Source organism: Hypanus sabinus, chromosome 4 (assembly GCF_030144855.1).
Source record: "Hypanus sabinus isolate sHypSab1 chromosome 4, sHypSab1.hap1, whole genome shotgun sequence".
In the NCBI taxonomy this organism is placed as follows: Eukaryota; Metazoa; Chordata; class Chondrichthyes; order Myliobatiformes; family Dasyatidae; genus Hypanus; species Hypanus sabinus.
Genome location: NC_082709.1, coordinates 64,897,748 through 64,925,702, shown reverse-complemented (window position 1 = coordinate 64,925,702; position 27,955 = coordinate 64,897,748). Strand labels below are relative to the sequence as shown.

Below are 27,955 nucleotides of genomic sequence, written 5' to 3'. Positions count from 1 at the left end.
CATGCCACTGACTGTGATTAAGCCTCATGTCCTGCCTGTTCTTTCTTTAATCTCTGTTGTACATTATTGTTGATTTATTTCTGCTTTCCCCTTCCTCAGCCCTATCAGTCCGGTTCCCATCCCCCTGCAAATTAGTTTAAACCCTCCTTAACAGCTCTATTAAATGTGTCCGCTAGGATATTGGACCCCTTTGGGTTCAGGTGTAACCCGTTCTTTTTGTACAGATCATACCTCTCAAAGAAGAGGCCCCAGTGATCCAGGAATCTGAAGCCTTGTCCCCTACACCAGCCTCTCAGCCACACATTAATATGCCTGATGATCTTAGAGTTAGCAAAGATTTGGCATGTCATCTATAACTTTGACAAACTTATTCAGATGTGCAGTGGAGGGTATATTGACTGGTTGCATTATGGAAACACCAATGCTTTTGCATGGAAAAGTCTAAAAATGCATTTAATACATCCTAGTCCATCATGGCTAATGTCCTCCCCACTACTGAGCACATCTACACAGAGCACTGTCACAGGCAAGCAGTATCCATCATGAAGGATCCCACCACCCAGGCCATGCTCTCTTCTTGCTGCTGCCATCAGGAAGAAGGTACAGGAGCCTCAGGACTCACAGCACATGGTTCAGGAACAGTTACTATACCTCAACTATCAGGCTCTTGAACCAGAGAGGATAACTTCACTCACATCAACATTGAAATGTTTCCACCTTATGGACTCACTCTTAAGGACTCTTCATCACATGTGCTCTGCACTTATTGCTTGCTTGCTTGTTTGTTTGTTTATTTTTATTTTACTTTGGTTTTTTTTTGTTTCTTTGTATTTATCATAATTGCCCGCAAGAAAAGAAGCTGCAGGGGTTTGTAAATCTAGTCAGCTCCATCTTGGGTACTAGCCTACAAAGTACCCAGGACGTCTTCAAGGAGCGGTGTCTCAGAAAGGCAGTGTCCATTATTACAGACCCCCAGCACCCAGGGCATGCCCTTTTCTCACTGTTACCATCAGGTAGGAGGTTTAGAAGCCTGAAGGCACACACTCAGTGATTCAGGAACAGCTTCTTCCCTTCTGCCATCCAATTCCTAAATGGATATTGAATCCTTGGACACTACCTCGCTTTTCAAATATATAATATTTCTGTTTTTGCACAATTTTTAATCTATTCAATATACGTATGCTGTAACCGATTATTTATTTATTTGTTTGTTGTTTATTTGTTATTATTTAATTTTGGTTTTTTCCCTCTATATTACATATTGCATTAACAAATTTCACATCACATGCCGGTGTTAATAAAACTGATTCTGATTGATTACAGAATGTCTTCTCTGGTGCTTTTTGCTCCTCCCCTCTCCCTTTCCCTCTTCCCAACCATGATTCCCCTCTCCCTCCCCCTTCCCAGTTTCAGTCCACAATAAAACCTGTATCAGAATCAGGTTTATCATCACTCACATATGACATAAAATTTGTTTATTTTTATGCAGCAGCAGTACAGTACAATACAAAACATTACTGGTGTCCAAAAGATTTAAGCGTCCTAGCTGTACATATGTACTTAAGAGAATTTTGCACAGTATTGTATGTATTTTGATAATAAATTTACTTTGAATCAATTGCATTCCCATTCTTTAAGATTAATAATCAATGGCAATCAGCATTCAATATTTCAGTCCATGTGCTATAGCTTACTCTGACACACCATTCTAAAAGCTGCAACCACATTTGGAAACACCGTTTAACCACGATAGTTACAGCAACTAAGTGTATAAACTACATCCTCGCTCTCACACCTAATGAACTGCTGAAGGTGGCACATAACAGGAAACAGTTGGAAAGGATTCAGGAGTAGATGCATAGCTGTGTGGATCAGAAACAGGTTTATCATCACTGACATATGTCATGAAATTTGTCATTTTGTAGCAGCAGCACAGTGCAAAACAGAAACATTTCTATAAATTACAACAAATAAATATATTGTGCAAAAGCAGAATAGCAAAGTAGTATGTTGGGCACTGCCTTCTTAAGGCACCACTTTTTGAAGATGTCCTTTATGGCGGGGAAGGTTGTGCCTATGATGGAGCTTGCTGAATCTATGACCCTCTGCAGCCTCTTTCAATCTTATGCATTGGAGCCTCCAAACTAGGCAGTAATGCAACCAGACAGAATCTCTCCACTGTACATCTGTAGAAATTTGCATTCTTCAGGGACAAACCAAATCTCCTCAAACTCCTAGCATGTCCTCTGTTATTGAGCTGTGCACGGTTACTACAGAGGGCTGGATGAAACTTAGAGTTCTAAACTTGCAATGCTGGTGTCAAATCAATTCTGCACATCTATTGATATTAATATTTTGCTGTTTTATAATATGATCATGGTGAATTAGCCCAGTGTATTTACCAATTGTATCCTATGCCTTTCCTGTTGGAAGTAGGAATATATCTCAGAACACTAAAATATTGGCCAACATGACAAATTTAGCTGCATATATAGCTGGTCATTCATTATAAGCTCCGATCAATGCACAAATATAACCATAAATAAGTGAGTATGTTATCATTTTAAGAGTTCTTAGATATCTAATGCAGTACCTTATTATGCAAAAAAACCTTGCATGAACAATGCAGAATTTACTCCGAGTTAAATCTATTCCACTCTTGAAAGCCTTTGTACAAGGAATGCTTATTGTCTCAGTCACAACTCTGAAGACTTATCTTGATCTGAACTCACTAATTGTAAAAAAAATTGTTAAGTATCTTAACTACCCCTGGACAGTCCAACAAAGTTGTTAATGTAATCAATTATTTTCTCATTATTCTTGGTTATCTCCTATTTTCCCTTTGTCACCGTTGCCGGAATTTCATTGGTGGTCCAGCCCTGCCACAACTCTGTCCCTCAAATATCCTTTCTCTCTTAGAGTAGTAGAGTACTACAACATAGAAACAGGCTCTTGGCTCAACTGGTCTGTGCGGACCTGGTCTTCTGTCAAGTTCCATCTACCTGTACCTGGACTAAAGCCCTTCATACCCTTCTCAGCCATGTACCTATCCAAATTTCTCTTAACCTGCACCCACCACTTCCACTGGCAGCTCGTTCCACATTCAAACCACCCTCTGAGTGAAGAGGTTCTCCCTCAGATTCACCTTATACATTTCACTGTTCATGCTCAACCTATCACCTCTTGTTCTTGTCTCACTCAATCTGACGGGAAAAAGCCTGCGTTCATTCAGATCATCTATATATAACCATATAACAATTACAGCACAGAAACAGGCCAGCTCAGCCCTTCTAGTCCGTGCCAAACACTTACTCTCACCTAGTCCCACCTACCTGCACTCAGCCCATAACCCTCCATTCCTTTCCTGTCCATATACCTATCCAATTTTTTTTTAAAGGACAAAATCAAACCTGCCTCTACCACTTCTACTGGAAGCTCGTTCCACACAGCTACCACATGACTTTTTTTTTACCTATCGAATCTCCCCTCGTTTTCCTACGTTGCAGAGAATAAAGACCTAACTTACTCGACCTTTCCCTATAACACAGGTCCCAGCAACTTCCTTGTATATATTTTCTTGGTACTCTTTCAAACTTATTAATACTTCTCCTGTAGGTAGGTGACCAGAGCTGCATACAGTACTCCAAACGAGGCCTCACCAATGTCTGAGACAACTTCAACCTAACATCCCACCTCTTGTACTCAGTGTCCTTATTTGTGAATGGCAAGGTGCCAAAAGCTCTGTGTGTGACTCTATCTCTGTGGTGAACAATGTATACCTGTCTGGACACGCCCCTCTGCTGACTGCTCCTGTGGCTCCTCCCACAGACCCCTGTATAAAGGCGGTTGGAGGCACTGCTCCTCCCTCAGTCTCCAGGATGTTGTGTGGTGGTCTCTTGCTGCTAATCGTGGTCTCTTGCAGCTAATAAAAACCTATCGTTCACCTCCTGTCTCCGAGAGTTATTGATGGTGCATCAATCTCCTCTGTTACAATGCTCTTTTAAATCCATCTCTTTAACCAGGCAACAACACACACAAAATGCTGGTGGAACACAGCAGGCCAGGCAGCATCTATAGGGAGAAGCGCTGTGTGTTTTGTGTGTGTTGTTTGAATTTCCAGCATCTGCAGATTTCCTCGTGTTTGCTCTTTAACCAGGCTTTCATTTATCAGTTGTAAAACCTATTCATGTGCCTCTGTGTAATTTTGCTCCTGTGAATCTCTCTAGGATGTTAAACAATGTTGCCATTGCAACATACCTTACAAAGTAACTTTGCTGATATATCAAATACAGGTTTGTAGGTTAAAAAAAAACACATATTCTGTTTGCAGCAGTACACTCAAATCTGCAGGAACCTACAGGTTGTGCAGTATCTATGGAAATGATCAGACTGAGACCCTTCATCAGGACTGGGAAGGATGGGGGAGGATGCCAGAATAAAAAAGCTGGGGTGATGGGAAGGTGATGTCAGAAAGTGATAGGTGAGGCCAGGTTGGTGGGGGAGAGGGGATTAAATAAGAAACTGGGAGGTGATAGGTGAGGCCAGGTTGGTGGGGGAGAGGGGATTAAGTAAGGAGCTGGGAGGTGATAGGTGAGGCCAGGTTGGTGGGGGAGAGGGGATTAAGTAAGGAGCTGGGAGGTGATAGGTGGAAAAGGCCAAGGGCTGGAGAAGGAATCTGAATGGACAGGAGAGTGGACCATGGAGAGAGAGGACAAGGAGGGACACCGGGGGAGGTGATAGTCAGGTGAGGAGAAGAGGTAAGAGGCCAGAGTGGGGGATAGAACAAAGGTTCATCGGCTCATTTTATTATCATAGCAGAATGCAATTCTGAGATCTGACTTCTCCAGATAACCATAAAATATAGAAAACCATTGAAGCAGTTGAAAGAAAGTCACCAATTTCCCCGCAGGAGAAGAAAAAGAAAACAGACACAAACCCCAAAACCCCTCCCTTGCTCAAAACCTAATAATTACCCAAACCCAGCCCACCAATGAGCAACAAGAAAGAACGGGCGAAAACACAAAAAAGATGGAACTGAAAGAGGCCAATATGAACTACAGTCCAATCCATAAATCACAGAATTTCGATAACTTCTCCAAGAGCATTGGGACCCAGTGGCCCCTCCAAGGGGAAGCGACATGAATCTGAGGAAAGTGTTGTGAACCAGTTGCCTCTCTCAGGATGGTGATGCAAACCAGCGGCTTTTCCAAGGGAAGCTGCCTCTCTGAGAACCATTCGCTCTCCTCTGCACATGCCTCAGAATGTAGTTGATCCTCATGGTACAGGTCGACCTTCACTAATCTGACTACCTGTAATCCAGTTCCTTCGATAATCCGGTACTGATTTAAAATTTCCCGGGCCACTGTACCAATCTGCTGCTCGTTGTTTTGGTTGCGCTAGATCTGTTCACGTGTTGGCGTGCTCTTGTAAGCACAGACAGGTGATTCCTGCTTGTTTTCCTGCGTTTATTAATATCATTTGTGTGAGGCACAACCGCCCGGCACCCGCCACCAGCGGGGGAGCTGGCGTGCGCTGGGTCAGTCCGCCTTCTCGCCCGCCTGCTGGCAGTCAGACACTGCCCTCTGGCGTTGCCTGGCCGGCATTCCATTCTCTTCTGCCTATGATCTCAGATCAGAAGTGGCAACCCACTGATTTTAAGCATATTACTAAGTGGAGGAAAAGAAACTAACGAGGATTCACTCAGTAACTGCAAGTGAAGAGGGAAGAGCCCAGCAGTAAATCCCCGGATGCCTGGTGGTCACATGAAATGTAGCGTATGGAAGACCTCTTTTCTCCGACTTCTGCTTCTGCTCACCCAGATGTGCTGCCACCAACATCAACAGTTTTTGAAGAAACTGTTGAGCCAGTTTCAGCACCAGTTCCTGATGCTTCACTCATTTTTCAAGATGAAGATGTCGATGATCCTGACAACCCCACACTTGCAGACTCGTAACTTTGCCTGAAGGTGTATTAAACATCTCACTTTAGAATAGGAAGTGCTCAACTGTTCTGTATAAGTTAATTCCTGTACATTTACCCGTACCCTTTATTTTATCTGTGCCTGTACAGAATATTAATTTATTAAAATTTCACTTCCTTCTCATTTAATATTTCTATTTCATTATTATCCAACGTACTGATTTAGACAATAGACAATAGGTGCAGGAGTAAGCCAGTTGGCCCGTCAAGCCAGCACTGCCATTCAATGTGATCATGGCTGATCATCCACAATCAGTACCCCGTTCCTGCCTTCTCCCCATATCCATGGTATTTTAAAGGTATGATGAGGCAGTTAGCTATTGCTTAATGTGATCCTTCTGTAATTCAGCATTTTCACTAATCCCGCCCTCCTCAGGTCCCAGTGGTGTCAGATTATAGAAGGTCGACCTATAGTTCATTCCCGTATCTCCCTCCTGGAGTTTTCTCAGGAGCAGCATATCCCTAGCTCACTCAATCGAACTACAGACTGTAAATCACAAGCTCCAATAGTTTCAAAAACAAAATTAAAATAAAAAGAATGAGTAGAAAACATGTAAAAAATGAAATGATCGACTATCTGAAAGATGTCGCCCAACGAATTATTGTTTGCTGGCGCCAACTTGACCGGAAGAGGGAAGGGGGAGGGAAAAAAAGTTACCAGCAGGAGAAATCGATGCTCATGCCATCAATGTTGGAGAAACATAGATGAAATCTGAGGTGTTGCTCATCTAATTTGAGAGCAGTCTCAAAGTGACAGAAGAGGAGGCCATGGACTGGCGTGTTGGAAGGGGAATGGGGAAAGGTATTAAAATGGTCGGTCACCTGAAAAATTCACTTTTGGTGTATGGAGTGGAGGTGCTCGACAAAATTCAGCCACCAAAAATTTGCATTGGGTCCCACCAATGTCGTGGCATTGGGAGCACCAGATACAGTAGATGACACCAACACATTTGCAGGTGAAGCACTGTCTCATCTGAAAGGTCTGTTTGGGACCCTGAATGGAGGTGAGGGAGGAGGTGAATGGGCAGCTGTAGCACTTCTTTTCCATTCAGTGTTTTGTATGCAACTAAAACCATGAAAATGTGACAGTGTCGCTCTCCTTGAGCTTGAAAATAATATCAGCATCTACTCTTGCAATAACCAGTGATTATTTTGTTCAATTACAAAATGGCTCTGATTTCAGACTGTCCTTGCAAACAATTAAGGCTTTTAGCGCACAAATGTTTGTGATGAAAAGCACTTAAACATTAATTCCCATACAATGTGTGTGATATATTTGTATAGATAATCAAATATTGGAAAGATTTAATAGATGCTATGGATGTTGGTGCTTTGAAATGTAGTTCTTACTGTGACTCCTTTCCTAGATGAGATGCTACACATGTGATTTCTGCCTTTTAAGGCAGACTTTTAAAAAAAATCCCATAGCACTATTTTGAAGAAAAACATGATCACTGGAGTCCAGGCAAATATTTATTCAGCTTCCTTCATCAAGCTCCCTGAAGGGTCCAGTACTGGAGCACCGTAAGAATCAAAGAGTCCATTGCCACTTGCTCTTTCTACTGTGAGCAAACTGGCTGACATGTTTACAACAAGTATTTCATTTGCTGTAAGACTCTTTGGGATATCCTGAAATTGTGTGAGTACTACATAAATCTATCATCAGCTCAGACATGCCAGAACTGCTGAGACAATGAAAGAAAGGCAAAGTTCTAATTACAAGAGAAATCATTCATACAAACAAACCACGTCGCACATGGCTTCAGATGCAGCCGAAAGTAAGCAACATGACTCAGATTTCAGTGATATACAAAAACACAACTTCAGCAAAACTGGTTAGCACGATGCTGTTACAGCTCACTGCATCACAGAGCTCATAGTTCAATCCCGGCGTCCCCTGTAAGGAGTCTCTATATATCCTCCCATGCACGGAATGCATGTATTTTCTCCGGGTGCTCTGGCTTCCTTCCACAGTCCAAAGACATACTGGGTAGGTTAATTGGTCTTTGCAAAGTGTCCCATGATTAGGGTAGGGTTAGATTGCGATTGTCGGGGGTTTCTGGGTGTTGTGACTTGAAGGGCCATGGGGATTCTCTAAGTAAATAAATAAAATAAATTTTAAAGTACATGTAATTACTTCAGCACGGTCTGAATCTTGGATTGCAAGTCATGTTCCAAAAATCTTCTATGTTCTTCCTACTTATGGCATTTTAAAATGACTTAAGTTATGGCCTGCAGTCACTTCTGACTACCAAAGAAAGATCGTACCTCCATGAAGTAATCTAGAAAAGCTGTAGTGGGGAACTAACTGGATTATTTGTAGCAGACCTTGCACACTGGAAGGGGTTTCTACATTGCAATGGGAGAAGTAAGGCTAGATCTGCTTACAGTGAGAAGTGAAATGGAACTCTGACTATAAGTGGCTAAGCCACTCCTTTCACTCAGATTGAACAGTCAAAATTGTCCAAGTAGAAAAATATTCTGAATATTTCTTAATTTCTCAGAGAATTAAAGCAATCAGAAAATTATTTAATTACTAAAAGGTTAACATAATTAAAATCTTATACACCCCAGTTATTTTTTTTTAAAGAACAGAATTAATTGCATTCACTCACAGCCCCTTCCTCTCCACTGAAACTAATGAGTTCCCCTACACTAGCATGTTTGGATAAGTTCCCTCCATAATCTTGCATGTGTGTATGCTTATGTGTGAGTGCATGTGGGCTGGGGTTACCATTGTACTTTCAACCTTCCTTGTTAGACTCAATGAGGAGTCCAGAACAGAGACAAATTATTAATTGCGACTTTAGGACTTTTGCTGACCAATTAAAAGGGGAAATGCCTGCAATACCCTACAACATTTGGACCATTACTAAATTTCATATATAATAATTGGATTAAATGAATCACTTTCTCAAATTAGTCGCCTTTTATGTTAAACTTATTTAAGCAGAAGCTATGAGCATTATTTTAAATGCATGATCTTGCAACAGATTGACCATAGTGAGGATTTATGTTATCTGAGTGGCTTTATTCCAAAGAGCCCAGTGGGCGATGACAGACTTCAGAAATAGCTACTCTGGGAAACCATCTCCTCAGAAACCATCCCACAGGTGTGGGGAAAAGACATTTTCAGTCAGCTCATCTCTTGCTCCTCAAAAAGGAGATGCGATTCTAAATAAAATACACTTCCATTTGGTATATCCTCCTTTTAAATTAATGAATTACATTAATAGCTAGTAATCTATATATGGTACCTTGGGCAAAGCCCTTCTCCATCTGCCTATCGCTCCCTCTCACCTATCACCTGCCAGCTCTTGCTCCAGCCCTTTCCCACACCTCTTCATATTGGCTATCTCCCCTCTTTCAAACCAGTTGAAAAATCCCAACTGGAAATGTCAACGGCCCATTTCCCTCCACAGATGCTACCTGACCTGCTGAGTTCCTCCAGCATTTTGTTTGTTGCTTCAAAAAAACACCTAATGTTCTCCCCACTGTTCCTATCTCTTGCAATCTTTGTGATTTATGTTGAAAGTCATTTCATTAGCAGGACTCTCTACGCAAATCCTAACATTGTTGGATCCATGCCACATGTCATGGCTGTACTGAAGTAATTGGCAAGAGGCCCAATTAGTGCCAGAGAAGTTTCTGCACCACATTAGGAATGTTGTCAGCCTGAGTACCGTCAGCTATTTCTTCATATCACAGACAATAATCTAACTGGTTGGGTACTGGCTTCCTAGATGGTAGATGGAAGCAGAGATAAATTATCACTTTTGGCTGCAAATAGCTGCTAATGTTGTGCCTTTGGTATTCACATGATAGTCACTGCTAACTTTGATGTTCCTTTTCCCATTAAGAATGGATGTGACAGGACTATGAAAATAGACCAGTTATTTGCCAGATATTTTCTCTATTCAAACAGAGTCAGGGAGCTAAGCTGCCAATTTAGATATCATTTATATTCAACTGCTTCAATCATTAAATAATTTTACAAGTATGGGTGTAAACCCGTGTAAAATGCCCATTTTTGACTATGGCATTGAAGGCAGTGTAAAAATAATTGGAATATCTCATTGCCTGGTTGTTCATTCCAGATCAACCAAGTTTTCCCTATCCTTAGTGACTCACACCACTTCAAACAGAATGAACAAAAATACTTGCTTCTGTCCTTCAGACAAAACATATTTTTACATTATTTTTTCGACTGCTATTTGTAGAATCATGAATTGAATGTAACATTTCCCTACGTAGGTGAATATGCTTTAAAAAATACCTTGTTGACTGTAAAGTGCTTTGGGACTTCCTGAGGACATGGAAAGCGCTATGCAAATGCAAATCAGTCTTGAATGTGCAAATTGAGTCCATCATGTAGATGGCAATCTGTTCGTTATGTAAATTCCAAGACTTGCTCCTTAAAAATATCCAAGCTGTGAATCTATGACTTACTTCACGTTTTCTTCACAAGACTGATTTTTCAGAACCAAGGAGGTGCAAGCCCACTCCAATCTGCACATCTGATATTTGGCATGCTATGACTCAGACACATCAATTGCAATGATATACTCACCATGAAACAACTTAAACATTTTGGCAGCTAAACCTACAACTTTATATACTCTAACACATCTTGGAAGATTTCGGGCACTGAAGAACCATAAAGGTCATTTTATAAGCTTTTCAATTTTTAGGGCTGTTGGTATTTCCTTAACGGGTTGCATCATAACCTGCAAAGAGTGGTGGATATAGCCCAGTCCATCACAGCAAACCTCTCCCCACCCTTGAGCACGTCTACAAGGAGTGCTACCACAACAAAGCCACATTTAGGCCGTGCTCTCTTTTTGCTGCTGCCATCAGGAAGGAAGTACAGGCTGATCACTGAACACAACCTATGGCCACACTTTGAAGGACACTACAAATCATATTCTCAGTTTTATATACTGGTTTGTTGTTTGTTTGTTTTGTATTTACAGTTTATCTTCTTTTACACATTGGTTGCTGTCAGTCTTTGTGTGTTGCTTTTCATTCATCCTTTTACATTTCTTTATTCTACAGCAAACACTTGGAAGACTCTCAGAGTAGTATATAGTGGTATATATGCACTTTAATAATAAATTTACTTTAAACTTTGGTTGAGATATAATGTATCCATCTATCTGATTCACTATAACTGAATAATTACAATAAATATTCAGTCAGCGCTCCTTATCTGCGGGGGATTGGTTCCGTGACACCACCCCCTCCACCGCGGATACCAAAATACACAGATGCTCAAGTCGGTGGACTTTAGGACCCAGTGGAGCTCATTTAACCGGTCTCAGTGTGGTGGACTTTAGGACCTGGCGGAGCTCAGGACCCGTCGCCCACAGTGTTTCTGTTCTGGAAAATGATCAAGATTGAAAATAAAGTGGAAATAATAAAGCAATCAGAAAGAGGTGAAACGCCATCGATCATTCGAAAAGCGTTAGGCTACAGTCAGGATAAAGTGAGAATAATGGAGCATGTGAAGGACCTGCCCTGATGAAAGCTACAATTATTACTAAACAACAAAGGGTTTAATTATTGAAATACATATGTTTCTTAGGTGTTTTATATGCATAGAAAGGTAAAATATATACTATATACCAAGGCAAACGTTTGACTGACACTAAATAATACCGCATGTATCCATTCTGACTTAGAGAACTTCCCATTTTTTTTTCCCCGATTCCCGATCCACGGTAACCTATGTACATCCTCACGTATACTTTAAATCATTTCTAGATTACTTATAATACCTAATACAATGTAAATGTTATGTAAATAGTTGTTATACTGTATTGTTTAGGGAATAATGACAAGAAAAAAAAGTCTGTACATGCTCAAACAACAAGTGCTGGAGAGAGAACTTCTGGGTTTTTCCGATCTGCGGTTGGTTGAATCTGCGCATACGGAACCCGCGGATAAGGAGGGCCGACTGTATCTAATATAAATTATATTCTGAGTGTTGTCCGTGCCTATGATGCTGCTGCAAGCAAATCTTTCACTGTGGCTGTACCTCACCATACTTGTGCACTTGACAATATCCTAGACTTGAAACAAATCATCTAAAGTGAGCTCGAGGCCAGTCAGTTTCCAAACAAGAAATAAGTTACACACACACATAAAAATGATAGCAAAACTCAGCAAATTAGGCAGCATCTATGCAGCAGAATAAACACTTAGTCTTTCATCAAGACTAATCATTTCCAAGGACTCTTCAATTCATGTTCTCGATATCTATTGATTCTCTCTCTTTCTTTCTTTTTTGTATTTTCAGTTTGTTGTCTTTCGTTTGTCCATCCTGTTGGGTGTGGTCCTCCATTGATTCTATTGTGCTTCTTGGATTTAGTGAATGCTCACAAGAAAATGAATTTCAGGATGAGATATGGTAACCTGCAATTAACTTTGAACTTTGAACATTGACTGTTTATTCCCCTCGATGGATGCTGCCTGATTTGATCAGTTCCTCCAGCATTCTTTGTATGTTGCTTAGAAATAGGTTATTTTGTTCTAAAACCTGAGAAGTGATATAAACACATTTCATATTAAATATTCAAGACTGAAATGTTGACAGCAGCTGACTAACCATTTTCAGCTTGTTTTATGTATTCTTGCATGGATATCATACCTGTCACGTTCTTCTTTCATTCTCTCCAGTTCTTCTTCATTCAGGGCATCATTTTTTTGCTTGATCTTTTGCTCTTTCCCTTTGTCTTCCTTTTTCTTACCAAATCTTTTCAAAAACAAGAAAAAAAGCATTTAAAAAGTCTTTGTCATAGTTTATATTTACAGCATCTAGATAGGTAGATGACATTTTTTTTAGCTTTGCCATGCACACTCCACATTTTCTCCTCTCCAGATAGCAACCCATATTTACTTAAATATGGTATACTGGGGCTCCACTTGCAGAAACTGATCAAGAGCTGATCAAGAAGCTGGTCAAGAGCAGGGGACTGGAATCACACCATAGCCCTCCCTTACAGCCACAACCGTGTGGCTCCAAGATTCAGAATCATTTATTTATCAATGTACAGAGAAGCACACAGTGAAATGCACTGTTTGAATTAACAACCACATAACCAAAGGCTGTGCTGGGAGCAGTCCACAAACGTCACCACACGTTCTGCTCGCATTCCAGCAGTGTTCAGCAGAACAATACAAGCAACAATAAAACAACATAACAGTAAAACAAATTTCCTTCACACCCACTCACACATACAGATAGACCTCTAACCCCACCAGACCTCTGACTTCCAGTCCTTGGCCCTTGATTCTCAGACATCGGTACGCTGACATCCAGAGACGCTGACCCAGGGGCTTTGACCTCTGGACTTGCTGACTTTGGCCTTTGACCATCAAATTTCAACCTTTGGACTTGCTGGTCCCTGGACTCCAATCTCCCACTTCAACCTCAGCATTCACCAGTCATGAGACTTTGATGCTGGGCCATGAACTCCAGTCATGAACAGACCTCTTGACTATGAGTTTGTCAGCCTGGGGGGAATCACTGGGCCTCCTGCCTCCTGCCTGCATAGACTTCTGACTTCAGCACTCGGGACTTGGCAACCTGGGGGATGTCACCAACTCCTGTCCTCAGGGCCTGCCAAACATGGAGATCACTGTCTTTGCCCTCAATGCCTGTTGACCTGATCCCCAGGGGTCACTGGTCTTCAACCATGGAGTGCTCAACCAAGACTCTGACTACCAATTCCTACCCCTGAGTCTTCTTTTACTGCCCCTGAGCTCTAAATCCCTCTCATCCCTGTCCCTAAACCCTAACCTGGCTCCTAACTTCCCCTGCTGTTCCCAAAATGATCCCTGTGTACCTATATCTAAAAAAACTAAATCTGATCCACAACCTCATAGCATATCACAGCTTGGCGCCATCTTGACTGGAAGTTACCATTAACTGTGCTGCTTTAAGTTTGCAAGATAGAAGCCAGGGACAGTAATTAATCCATAACCTGGGAACTCAGAAGCAAATGCAGTGTGTTCTTTTCTGTCTGATCCCCACAACCTTTGAGTCTAGAATAAAAATTAAAACTGTATCACTTTAATCAATACGAGTATTTCCATCATCGTCTGAGATGTATATAATTGGTAAGCTGGTTTCTAATTGTCACTTGTACAGAGGTACAGTAAAAAAACTATGTTTTGCAAGCCATCCATACAGATCATTTCATTATATCACCTTAGTGAGATAGCAAAGAGGAGAAAATAACACAATAAAGTGTTCTATTTACAGAGCAAGTGCAGTGATGGCAGATAGACAATAAAGTGCAAGGCCATAACAAGGTAGATTGTGAGGTCAAGAATCCATCCTATTGTTTAAGAGATCTTATAATAGCAGGATAGAAATTGTCCTTGAACTTGATGGAACATGCTTCAGGGTTTTATAGGCAACATGAGAGAATCTGCAGATGCTGGAAATAAATAAAAACACAGAACTCAGCAGGCTAGACAGCATCTATGGGAGGAGGTAGTGACCACGTTTCAGGCTGGCATTTTGTGTTTTTATTTCTGGGTTTTATACTTCAGTCTGATGGGATGGGTGAGAAGAGAAAGTGTCCAAGTAGGATGGGGTCTTTGATCATGTTGGCTGCTTTACCAGGCAACAGGAAGAGTAGACAGAGTCCCTGTAGGGGAAGCTGATTTCAGTGATGTGCTGACCTCTGTCTATAGCTTTCTGCAGTTTCTTGTAGTCTCAGGCTGGGCTGTTGCCAGACCAAGCCACGATGCATCTGGAGAGGGTGCATTTTCTGGAGTATCAATAAAAGTTGGTGAAGGCCAAAGGGGACATGCTGAATTTCTTTAGGCTCCTGAGAATTATCTCTTAGGACTCATTGGACATCAATTTGTGGAAGGAACTATCGTGCATAAACAAAAAAAATCATTGGCATCGATGCCACTATCGGCCATGACTGAAACCAACTAACTCAGCACTTCTCTGGAAATGATCTGGAAAAGCTTCCTATTTTCTGGTCCATGCCACAATGCAGAGCTCATTTAACTGGTGAGCCCAGGAATCATTAACAATTTGACCTTGGCAGAGGATTCTTTTTTTGCATTAAGTTACAATACATTTTTGAGAGTTATAACACAGCTTTGATGTGAATTTTGGTTCAGGATTATTAAGCTTATTATTTCACAGTGTCCTTACTGTCACCTTGATAGAGGAAGGCAGATCAAGGACCTTAGGGACATTTAGTGGATCAGTATATTAATTAACTCTAATATAAACTTCTAATGAGTCCACCATTGAAATTTCTACGTTTTTACAATTTGTGACCATGAAATTTAATGCCAAGAAATGTGAAGTGTTACATTAGGTAGGATGAATGAGAAAGCAGTATGAAGTGAAGACACAATTCCTATGAGAACACAGAGACTGGGGGATGTATGTGCAGAGTTCATTGGTAGTAAACTGAAAAACTGTTTATAAAAGCATAGAAGATATTGGCTTGATAAGAAGAACCATAAAGTACAAGAACAAGGACCTCACGAGAATTTCTTATAAGACACTGTTTCATCTACACTGGCATACAGGTAGTTATCTTATAATGCAATAGTCACATTCCTAAGAAACAATGCATTACATTGTAGAACAGGGTGCAGATTGCACTATAACCAATGCAGCTTGTAAAATGGAAATTCTGTTCCTTAATCCACCAGTTTCGATACAACCAAGATGTAAAGGTCTTAGAACAGTGACAAAAGAGGTTGACCAGAATGCTTTCAGGGATGAGGTACCTTTGTTAAGTAGATAGACTAATGATGCCAAGGTTCTCTTGTAGAACGGAGAAGGCCGAGGGGAATCTGATAAGAGATTGAAAATTATGACAGATAGTTCCCATTGCCTGAGAGGGCACAGAATGAAACTGATTGGCAACAGTGGTCCAAGGAAACCTTAGCAATATCACAACTGGTTAACTTCCGGAACATTGGTAGGTCATAGGCAGATGCAATAATAGTGTTTAGAGGAGTGTTGCATTGACTTCCGAAAGAGAAGGAACTACAGAGTTATGAGGCGGACAGCGTGGTTTTGGGACAAATTGATTGCTCTTACCGAGCCGCTATGGATTCAACAGGTTAAGTGACCTTTTCCTATGCCACAAACTTCTGTCACTCTGCAATACACAGGCAATTCTAAAGGAGCAGCATTGGTGAATACATTAATTGGCAATCTACTAAAGCCCATTTAAAATGTGAACCCTGTCTCAGAAATGAAGCAAAGTTCTGTCCAGTTCTTGGATGTACTGGGTGGCCACTTTATTAGATGCAGGGAGTGTACCTAATAAAGTGTCCACTGAGTGTGTGTCTGCTGAGGTAGCCCATCCACTTCAAGGTTCAACGTGGTGTGCATTCAGAGATGCTCTTCTTTATACCGCTGTTAACATGTAATTATTTGAGTTACTGTTGCCTTCTTGTCAGCTTGAACCAGTCTGGCCATTCTCCTCCGACCTCTCACAGTAACAAGATACTTTTGCTCACAGAATTGCCACTCACTGGATGTTTTTTGTTTCTTACACCATTCTCAGTAAACTCTAGAGACTTTTGTGCGTGAAAATCCCAGGAGATCAGCAGTTTCTGAGATATCAAAACCCCAATAATCACTCCTCAGTCAAAATGACTTAAATCATATTTCTTCCCCATTCTGATGTTTGGTCTGAATTATCAACTGAAACTCTTTGACCAAATCTGCATGATTTTATACACTGAGTTGCTGCTACGTGACTGGCTGATTAGATACTTGCATTATCGAGCAGATGTACTGGTGTACCTAAAAAAGTGCCACTTTTATTTTAGGTACACCAGTAATTCTGTATTACACAGCATATAACACTTTAATGCAGGCTCATGAGTGATAGTATTTCAAAGAGACACAATCAGGAAAAAATGCTTAATGATAAGGAACAGCTTGTCCTGTGCTTTGCTTCGAAACAACACAATGGAAAATCTGTTAGAATCATTCAATCTGCAGTATAACAATTGTAAATGCGATATTCAATTGCTATCTGCATGTTACCTTCAGCGTTCTTGCGCTGAGTTTTAATAAAATTACCCATGTAGGAGATGATTTGGATTAGGTAAAAGGCAATCGCTCTGCTGTGTTTAAAATGAGCACCATCTTTCACACTACGTTTCGACAAACATGGAACATAGTTGGAAGTGTCAGTAGATGACTCACATTACAGAGCTGAAGGACTATCAACAACCTCGGTGGCAAGATTGGTTAATTGAATACAGTGCATATGCTCAAGCAGATGATATTGTGAAGCCCGAAGTCTCAACTTCACGCAGTTGCTGTATATTACATTGGCCATTAACAAAATTCTTTTCTGCAGATTTGTCAACGCCTATGCAATTTTCAGTGAGGTAAAAGGTAGCCAAAAATCTCTCCAGCCAGACCTCTATTTGCAATGTTTGCAAACACAGCAATATGTGGTAGATGACAATAATGACATCAACAACTGTGCATTCCTGTTGTTACATGTTATATATTTTTCTCCTCTTACACTCAGGGGAGACCCTTTGAAAATGTGTTTGAAGGGGATACTCAAAGGCTGTAGAACGATTCAAGATGTGTACCTGTGAGTATCATGGAGTCAGGAGTTTGTCAAATGACGAAGCATAATATTGAAGGAGCCAACTCATGCTTTATTCTTTCCCCTAAATTTTTCAGCACACATCAAAGTTCCCCTTGATAATTATTGTAGTATCAGCCCCCACAATCCTTCTACGATTGCAACTGAAATTGTAGGTCATTATGTGAGGAAAAAGCTCCTCAATTCTTCATTGCTTTTTAACCAGTTACCTTTAAGTAATGTTATTTGTGAAGAGAGAACCCTGGCTCTTCCGGTCACTACTGTTTACTATTATTGACCCATGCACTGCCTAACAATTGAATATGGTGTCTGACTTCACACTGTACACTGAAGAACACAGATCATTCATGCAGCCATGAGGCTAAAGAACGATAATTTATTTACAATGCCTCCTTTTTTTAAACAGATGAACAACATTACAGTCACAAAGAGAAACAAACATCTTGGCACAGCTCCACATAGTATTTCATTTCCCATCACTAAACTCAAATGGGACACTCACTAAATATTAAAAAAACAGACACATATATGGTATTATATTTATAATCTTCCCATGATGCAAATATATCACACTTTACCATCTGCTTTCTGTAACAAATTCAACACTGCTCAGAACTACAACCAAAGCTGAATTAATTGAATGAACAGACGTAAAACAGGGAACATTTCTTATAAGTTTTGTTTATAAGAACTGGCATTTTTTACTGTTGAATAAAATTAATGCGCATTTTCAATTCTTTCAAAGCAAGGCCACTGAATATTCAAAGACAGAGCTAATCAGCAGTTTCAATCATCACATTTTAACTGGCCAACAAAAAACGTCATTTTCACACAAGTAAGTGCTCTAAAGAAACAGGCCTGATACCTTATATTCATTCTATGTTTGGAGAAAATAGAAATTTAACATGAGATTCAAACAGTAAATGCTGATTGAACTATTTATTCAAAATAGCCAATATTGATCTCACAGCAGTGAAGCTTCACAGACTGTTTTTCTATGAACATGAATACATAAATCACTTAATTCTGAACAGCCATGCAAGTGATGTAGTAACAGTGAAAAAAAGCAGCAGATCCCCCCCAAAAAACTTGACCTTCTTTCCAATGAATGTGGCTTTGAGAAGAATGTAGTCACAGATGTCAATTTTGATGACCCTTTCACAGCATCTGATTCTAACAATCATTGATCAAGGTAAACCCATTGCTGAAATAATTACAAGTCACCACTTCTGCACTCACGGCAATAATAAATAACCAGTGTCCTTCCTTCTCATTCACGGCACAAATCCAGACCACCACTAGATTTAATCTTGAACTGCATCTAGTCTTACAAGAACCAAAATAAGATGAGAGGCTAGTCCAGTGCGCCAGAAGTTTGTAAGTTCAAACTGAGAGGCACACTAATCCATGATTAGAACATCCTCATTTGCCACGTGTTACTCCAGCAAGTGCTTGGTCAGGATGGGAAGGATCTGCCCATGCAAATCTGGACCCATCTCAAACTCTCCTTTGGTTTCCACCATTACCTGGTAATGAAATGACTCTGACCAAGTCAAGAAGGGTACATAACCACTGTCCTTGGCATAGCTGATTATCTCATCCCTCTGTAATACACTCAATGGCCATTTTATGTGGTACACTTGCTCACTAATTCAAATATCTCATCAGCCAGTCATGTGGCAGCAACTCAATGCACACACCCATGGTCAAGAGGTTCATTTGTTGTACAGACCAGACATCAGAATGGAGGAGAAATGTGATCTAAGTGATTTTGACCATGGAATGATTGTTGGTGCCAGGCAAGTGTGGTTTGAGTATCTCAGAAACTGCTGATCTCCTGGGGTTTTCTGTACGACAGTCTCTCAAGTTTACAGAGAATGGCGTGAAAAACACAGAAAAAACATCCAGTGAGCGGCAGCTCTGCGAGTGAAAATACTTTGTTAATGAGACAGGTGGGGGGGGGGGGAATGGCCAGACCTAGTCAAGCAGACAGGAAGGTGACAGTAACTCAAATAACCATGTATTCCAACAGTTGGTGTGCAGAAGAACACTTCTGAATTCACAACATGTCGAATCTTGAAGAGTTACAGCAGCAGAAGATGACGAACATACACTTAGTGGCCACTTTATTGGGTACGGGAGGTTCCTAGTTAACTGGCCACTGTGTGTATTGTCCTTGATGGTCCTGGTAGGTGGGACTGCTTCTGCCTCCTTCCAATCTTACCTAGCTAAAATCACCGACAATGCTTTTTCACCTCACACCTCTGAAGCCTTCTCAAAAAACCATCCCTGAATGCTTAATATTATTTAATTCAGCCCCTATTCAACATAATCCATGAACATGTTGTCAGCTGCCATGAATAAGTTATTGACAGCCAGCTTCATCTCATCACTATATCTTCTAATATCACCATAATTATTAGAACACCTTTTTTAACCTCTATATTGTCCGATTATTGAACAAGCAATGAAGAGAAATTTTCTCTGAATAAATATTCAGAAGGCTGAAACTGAGAAACAGAACTCTTCAGTTGGAATTGATGGTTTTTGTTAAGTCTCAGAGCTACACCCATGAGCTGATGAACGTGGAAATCTGAGACTTACTGTGGAACATGCAGTCAGAGTCGTCAGCGTACCCTAGTGCCGGAATCAATCATGACAGAGAACTACATCTCTAATGCAATGGCAGCCCAGAGCAACACTGAATTTATTGGCTTGCAAATCAGGAGCCAATAATTTGCGAAAAAGTATTTTATTCCAGTTTAATGTTTTGAATTATTTATGTTTAGTGTCCTAATTTCTGTTATACAGTTTTAAAATTTCATTGTGATTAAAATAAAATTAAACAGTTTACATTGTTACTGAATGGATTTGGCGTGATGCTCCTTTGTCTTTTTTTTGGGAAGGGATGGCTTCCTACTGAAAGCAGGGGTATGTGTCTGAGATGCAACACTGCTTTAGGCATGGATCTCACTGCTTGAATCCAGGGTGATAGTTAGGTAAGTCATTACTACCTGGTTCAGGTTTGTGTTTGTATGGGTGCATAGGGTCTGGAGTCCAATAAAATTCATGTCTGCAGTGTCTGTCATCTCCATCGTTAATTCTGTTCCCTGGCCTTCATTGCCCATAATTGAATTTGTAACGTTGCTGTCATGTAGGATTTCCCCAAGCAGAATCTTGGACTCGTATTTTTCTCATCAATACAAAATCCTTCCTTCAGCTCCACAAAAGCCTCCAATTTTGACGCACCTCAGCAGATTTGCTGTGCGAACTCTCAGTTAGGTCTTCCCAGCCTCCAGATTTGTCAATACAAACTGCACTTTTCAAACTTAAAGACACCCAAAGATCCACATAGTTCAAAGTAAATTTATTATCAAAGTACATATAGGACATCATACACAATCCTGAGATTCATTTTCTTGCTGGCATGCTCAGTTAATCCAAGAAACACAACAGAATTAAAGGAAGACTGCACCCAATAATCCTTGTCTGTACAAAATATGTAATGCACTTCGCAAAGGACCATTGAGATTTAAAGCCACATGGAGGTAATAAGAATCTATCCAATTTAATCCCAGCTGCAGCCGTGCTGATACAGTGATTAGGACTTCCGCCTTGACCATCCTACCAATCATGGACTCAACTTGCTACTTCCCTTTGGTTACGGAAGATATTACGGATCAGTTGGTCACGTGGAACCTCATTAGAGCGCTTGCTGAAATTCATGTCCAGAAAAGTTCTGACAATCTGCTATCTGACTGGGAATCCTGTTGGTTTAGCATTTGGTTTGAAGGTAATATTTCCTGCAGTCCCTTCTAACTCACTGCAGCTCAGTTTCCACACTCCCATTCAGCTTACTGGAGCTCTTATTTTCTTTAAATTGATCAATGTCTTGATTCCTGCACTGCCTTTAAATTTACAGATTCATAGGATAACCTGTGGAACAATTTTTTTAAAATGTTGGATTAAAAATGTGTTGTGGTGCTTCAACAACATTAAATAGTCCAGAAAATTTGATAATCTGGCACCTCTGAAGTCCAAAGAATGCAAATTTTTTTTGAGTTTTGCTGTAATCTTTTTCAAATTCACAATTCGTCATTGAGTCACTGAATCTCTTTATTACTACTTTAAGACTTCAATCAAGTTAGCCTTTCATAACCTCCCCTTAATGGAGCTCTACCAATTGAACTGAATTATACAGGCTTTTGTGAAATAATTCATTAGCCCCTCAATTTTTCCGACAATTTAAACACCACTTATTAGTTAAGGAGACTGGTATCTTTTAAACAATAAAACTATATTACCAGCCCTTCGGTTATCCACCCAAAGCTTCGGAAAGTGATGGTCAGAATCTGTGTTATTTACCTTAATGCTTCTCAGAAAAGGCCAAGACAAATTTCAACTAGTTTTATTCAGCCAACCATTAGTATTTTCTCTTTAACCCATTCAATATTTCAGAATCAGATTATCAATGACATAAGTCATGAAACATGCTGTTCACACTATAACTGTAATTTTTGCATTAGAACCATTTAGAACTTACCCACCTCCCTGCCCCTATCTACAGCTTTTTGTTTTGGCCTTGAACAGGTCTTAAACTTTTCCAAATTATAGAGTGCATTTTTAGGTTTATCTTGATTTTATTTATCATTTTTTTGTCACCCCCTTTTGCTACTTCTCCATTTTCAACCATTTTTTCCCTAATTTCTCTGCACAATAATGCTCTCCTTTTCAGTTTTAACCTACAACACATGATACAATTTGGGAATCGCATTTCCTCACTATGAGAAACATGCAGTTTGTGAACCTTCATCTCCTCCTGCCTGAATGCCTGCCATTGCTCTAACATCAATTAACTTTCATATATCAGTTCTTAGTCCACTTTCTTAAGTCCAGACACAGCTCTTGGCCATATCACAACTTTCTCATTTGAGAATTTTTACTGCACAATGACCTATCTATTACCACCCCACAGCTCCAGAGTGCCAGGTTCAATTCTCATCTCGGGACCTGTTTGTGCAGAATTTGTGTCTTCTCCCTACAGCAGCAGGGGTTTCCTGTGGTTTCCTCCCACTTCACAAAGTCAGGCAGGTTGGTAGGTGCCTCCTGTATGAAGGTGAGTGGTTGATTTTGGGGTAAGTTGATAAAAATGTGGGGTAAATAAAAAAAGGATTAATTTGTGACTCTAACTCCTCATCTATCCCTACCCAAAACTAAGCCAAATGTAACTCTTACGATCGTAGTGAAGAATGGTCTCTTATAGATACATCTTCTACCCATCTTGCTTGATACTCCTGCCCATCTTACTTTATTTCTTAAAATCAAACTGACTTCTGTATTCTCTCAACCCTCTGCATCAATTTCTGCAATATCTCTAACTTTTACATTGCACTAAAAACATAAAAGTATACTGTATCTAATTCCTGTGAAAAAGACCCTTTTAACAGGATATAGCATGGATCAAAGATGATTCTAACAGTCTCTGGCTGTCACTCTCCCAGAGTGATAAAGCAGCTGCTACAAAGTGAAAGGGGAAGTATTTTTTAGTAGTTGAGAACTGATATATTAGGAAAGAAAGCAGGTCTAACAATGCCAACATTAGCTAAGTTCTGGCTTTTATTTTCAGCAACTGTTTACACTATAGTAACCCCCTACAGCTGGAAGAGGCAATTCAACATTAGTGTCATGGATGCAAGATGGATTGGTTTGCAAGTCTGTCCATTACCTCACAACCAAGAGTCTCCTCTTAAAAGTATAGTAACTGTCAGTTTGGAGTTGTAATATGATTAATATGTGAACCAGACTTTTTTTTAAGAAATATAAGTATAAATCAATTTAGGTAGTAATGAATGACGTATAACCACATAAAAGATACAAGGAGGATGTTTGTCATCTTGGCAGTAATTAGTAAGAGCCGGGTGCTTTTTAGAGACAGGAGTTCCAGAGCCTGGGGACTGTGCAGTCCCAAGGCAACAAGTAGCAAACTGCAAGTGAAAAGATGGAAGCCAGATATTCCAATGCATGAGTGAAATGCAGGTGACATGAAAAGGCAGCATCTGAATTTCGAACACTATGTGCATACACAACTTCAGCAGATTAATTTGCTTTCTAGGCAAATGAAAAATATGCATGTGTATAGTACCTTTCACATTTTACAGATGTATCAAAAGTGCTTTATGGCTAATTAAGCACTTTAGAAGTGCTGTGGAGAAAGTCCTGTTATGTCAAAGTTGTAAAGGTTTGACTTGATAGCACCTGACCTGTGCCAAAGCTGTCCTGGAGGTTATGATTGCATTGTGATTAATTTGCAGGCACGGGTAACCCAGAGGCCAGGATGATTAATCCAGAGAGAAGAGCTCAATTCCTACCATGGCAATAGTGATATTTAAGATAAGTAAATTAAATAAATCTGGAATTTAAAGAAAAATCATTATAAGTAACTGTGACCAGATTGTTGTAATAAAAATCATCTATCAGATTGTTTTCAAAATCCATTTGGTTCACTACTGTCCTTTAGAAACTTGCCATTCACACTTGTCTGGGAAATACGCGACTCCAGATTTGCAACACTGAGTTTGACTCTTAAATTGATCTGAAGTGACCTCGTTTGCCAGCCACCATCAGGAAAATTATGCATGGCAAATAAATACAGGCTTGCAAGAAAGCCAGACTGAACACTGAATATAGTTAGGAATTGCTAAAACTCAGCAGTAATTCCACTTGTACTTCATCCAGTTTAGAACAAAGCATTTGGTGCACTTGATGTGATCTCCTTTACACTGGGCAACGGCTTCGCAAAATGTGACTTGGAGCTTCTATTTGCCTCCACTTTAATTTATAAACATTAGAGATTCTGCAGGTGCTGGAGATCCCGAGCAACACACACAAAATGCTGGAGGAACTCAGCAGATCAGGCAGCATCTATGGAAATGAATAAACAGTCTATGTTTGAAGCCGAGACTCTTCTTCAGGACTGGAAATGAAGGGGGAGGACATCAGAATAAAGCGGCAGATGGAGGTGAATGAGTATTGGCTAGAAGGTCTTAAAGTCATGGAGAAGTTCAGCACAGAAGCAGGCCCTTTGGCCCATCTAGTCCTTGCCGAAACCATTTAGACTGCCTACTCCCATCAACCTGCACCAGGACCTTAGACCTCTAAACCCCTACTACGCATGTACCTATCCAAACTTCCCTTAAATGTTGAAATCAAGCTCGCATGCACCACTTCTGCTGGCAGCTCATTCCACACTCTCATGGCCCTCTGAGTGAAGACATTTCCCCTCATGTTCTCCTTAAACTTCTCACCTTTCACCCTTAACCCATGACCTCTGATCACAGTCCCACCCAACGTAAGTGGAAAAAGCCTGCTTGCATTTACCCTATCTATGCTGCTCATAATTTTGTATACCTCTATCAAACCTCCTCTCAATCTTCTATGTTCTAAAAAATATAGTCCTAACCTATTCAACATTTCCTTATAACTCACGTTCTCCAGACACAGCAAAATCCTTGTAAATTTTCTCTATACACTTTCCTGTAGGTAGGTGACCAAAACTGCACATAGCTCTCCAGATTAGGCCACACCAGCATCTTAAACAACTTTAGTATAACATCCCATCTCCGGTACTCAATATATTGTTTTATGAAGGCCAATATGCTAAAAGCTTTCTTTACTGCCCTATCTACCTGTGGTGCCACTTTCAACAAATCATGGATATGTATTCCCAGATTCCTTTGTTTTACCACACTCCTCAGTATCCTACCATTCACTATGTAAGATCTACCCTGGTTGGTCCTACTAAAGGGCAAAACCTTGCACTTGTCTGCAATAAATTCCATCTGCCATTTTTCCAGCTGATGTAGATCTCTCTGCAAGCCACGATAGTCTTCCTCACTGTCCACTACTACTGCAAACTTGATCATCTACGAATGTTAACCATATTATCATCCAGATGATTAATATATATGGTAAACAACAAAGCACCCAGCACTGATCGCTGTGGAACACCACTGGTTACAGGACTCCAGTCAGAGAAGCAACCCTCTACTCCCAGCTTCTGGCTTTACAAAGCCGATGTCTACTGTAAAAACCTTATGTTTTTTGCAAGTCTGTGAGCTCTACAAATTTGTTCCTCTAAATCCCATGGACTGTTGAGTAGTCCCATTAACGTGGTCATACCTTTCTTATCATTCAGTTCCACCCAAAACGCCTCATCAGACGAGTTCTCCAATCTGTCCTAACAGACCACTGTCGTGACATTTTCAACAACACCCTTCGTCCTTTAAACACTTTCACTTTGTTACGTTTAAGACAACAGAACCCCAGAACATTGAGCTACCAGTCCTGGCCCTCCTGCAACTAAGTCTCACTAAGGGCTACAAGGTCATAATTCCAGATGCTGATCCATGCCCTGAGCTCATCCAAAATTCCTACGATACTTCTTGCATTGAAATATGAACACTAGTTGCACCATGCTCAACTTCCTGATTCCTGACTTTGTCTGAGATCTTACTAACATCTGACTCCAACTTCTCCACTAACTGTTCTGGCACTCTGGTTCCCATCCCCCTGCAACTCTAGTTTAAACCCCACCAAGCAGCATTAATTAACCTTCCTGATAGGATATTAGTTCCCCTCCAGTTCAGATGCAAACAGTCCCTTCTCTACAGACCCTACATTCCCAGGAACAGAGCCCAATGATCCAAAAATCTTATGTCCTCCATCCTACACCAACTCCTTAGCCACATGTTAAATTGTATAATCTTCCTAGTTCTGGCCTCACAGGTTGCAATCCTGAGATCACAACCTTGGAGGTCCTGCTTTTTAACTAAGCACTTAACTCCCTAAACTCTCTTTGCAGAACCTTGTCACTTGTCCTACCCATGTGATTGTATCTACATGGACCACAACCTCCGGCTGTTCACCCTCCCACTTAAGAATGCCGAGGACTTGATCTGAGATGTCATGGTTCCTGACCCCCCAGGAGGCAACATACCATCCAGGAATCTCGTTCTTGCCCACAAAACCTCTAGTCTGTTCTAACTAATGAATCCCCTCTCACCGCAGGTGCATCTTTTCCCCCTTCCCTTCTAATCACAGAGCCAGACTCAGTGCTAGAGACCTGACCACTGTGACTTTCCTCTGGTAGGTCATTCCCCTCCAACAATATCCAAACTGTCCCTCTGTATAGGCTCCTCCTTCCCTGGGAGAGCACCCAATGATCCAAAAATCTTATACCCTCCCTCCTACACCAACATCCTGTTGTTGAGGGGGAATGGCGACAGGGATACTCTGCACTGGCTGTTTAACCTCATTCCCTTCCTGTTACCCAAAATGTCAACTGTACTCTTTTCCATAGATGCTGCCTGGCCTCCTGAGTTCCTCCAGCGTTGTCTATGTGTTGTTATCCATTGATCATGTTTGTTGTCCAATTGCACTGTTTTGAATTGAATTAAATTGACTTTATTTCTTACATTCTTCACATACATGAGGAGTAAAAATCTTTACGTTACACCTCTGTCTGAATGTGCAATTTATAGTCATTTGTAATAAATAGTATGTACAACAGGACAGTCAATATAGCATAGAAATACAATTGTATCAGCTGTCTATTGATCCTGTTCACAGTTAGTTCTATAGGTTTGCTAAGTATGCCCGCAGTAAAAGAATCTCAGGGTTGTATGTGGTGAGACGCATGAACTCTGATAATAAATTTTACTTTCAACTGCTATGTCACAATGCTGCCTTGTTTAGATTTAGTTTGAGAAATCCTGCCGTGAAAAACAGAAATTGGTTATTTACCTTATCTATGCCTCTTAATAATTTTATATAACTCTATCATGTCACCTCTCAACCACCTTTACTCCAGGGAAAATGGACCCAGCATTTCTTGATAACTCCAATCCAAGTAACAACCTTTAACCTTTTCTGCATCCTCTCTAGCTTAATCATCTTTTCCTATCGTGTGGTGACCAGAGCTGTATGCAATACTCCAAATGCAGTATAACCAACATTTTGCAAAGCTGTAACATAATGGCCCACTCACTACCTTTTTATGTGTGGATCAAGGATCAACTCTATTCACCATAAGCATTTACGTACATAAGGGATTTGCTGTGGTATCTTGGCAAGACATGCAACAGAAAACAACATTCAACAAATATAAGACTAAAGCATGGCATAAAAAATAAACTTAGAGATTAAAGAGATTATAATGTGCACAGGTACCATCGTGCATTTACAATGTGAACAGCATCATAAAAGCGGTTGAAAGTGCTCACAGTGCAGTCCAGTGAATGAGGTAATAGATGGAGGGGGTGGCGTTGGAGGTGGCTAACTCTCAGCCTTTA

The 27,955-nt window shown here is 40.5% G+C and overlaps 1 protein-coding gene across 5 annotated transcripts in view; it reads right to left on the bottom strand.

Annotated features, from left to right (window-relative positions):
• The window catches only part of pard3bb (par-3 family cell polarity regulator beta b), a 1,128,463-nt gene that overhangs the window by 332,585 nt on the left and 767,923 nt on the right, over positions 1 to 27,955 (bottom strand). For all 5 annotated transcript variants that reach the window (XM_059967323.1, XM_059967326.1, XM_059967321.1 and 2 more), the window contains one exon: positions 12,629 to 12,733. In XM_059967323.1, coding sequence (XP_059823306.1) covers positions 12,629 to 12,733 — 105 coding nt within the window. The remainder of the gene's footprint in view (positions 1 to 12,628; positions 12,734 to 27,955) is intronic.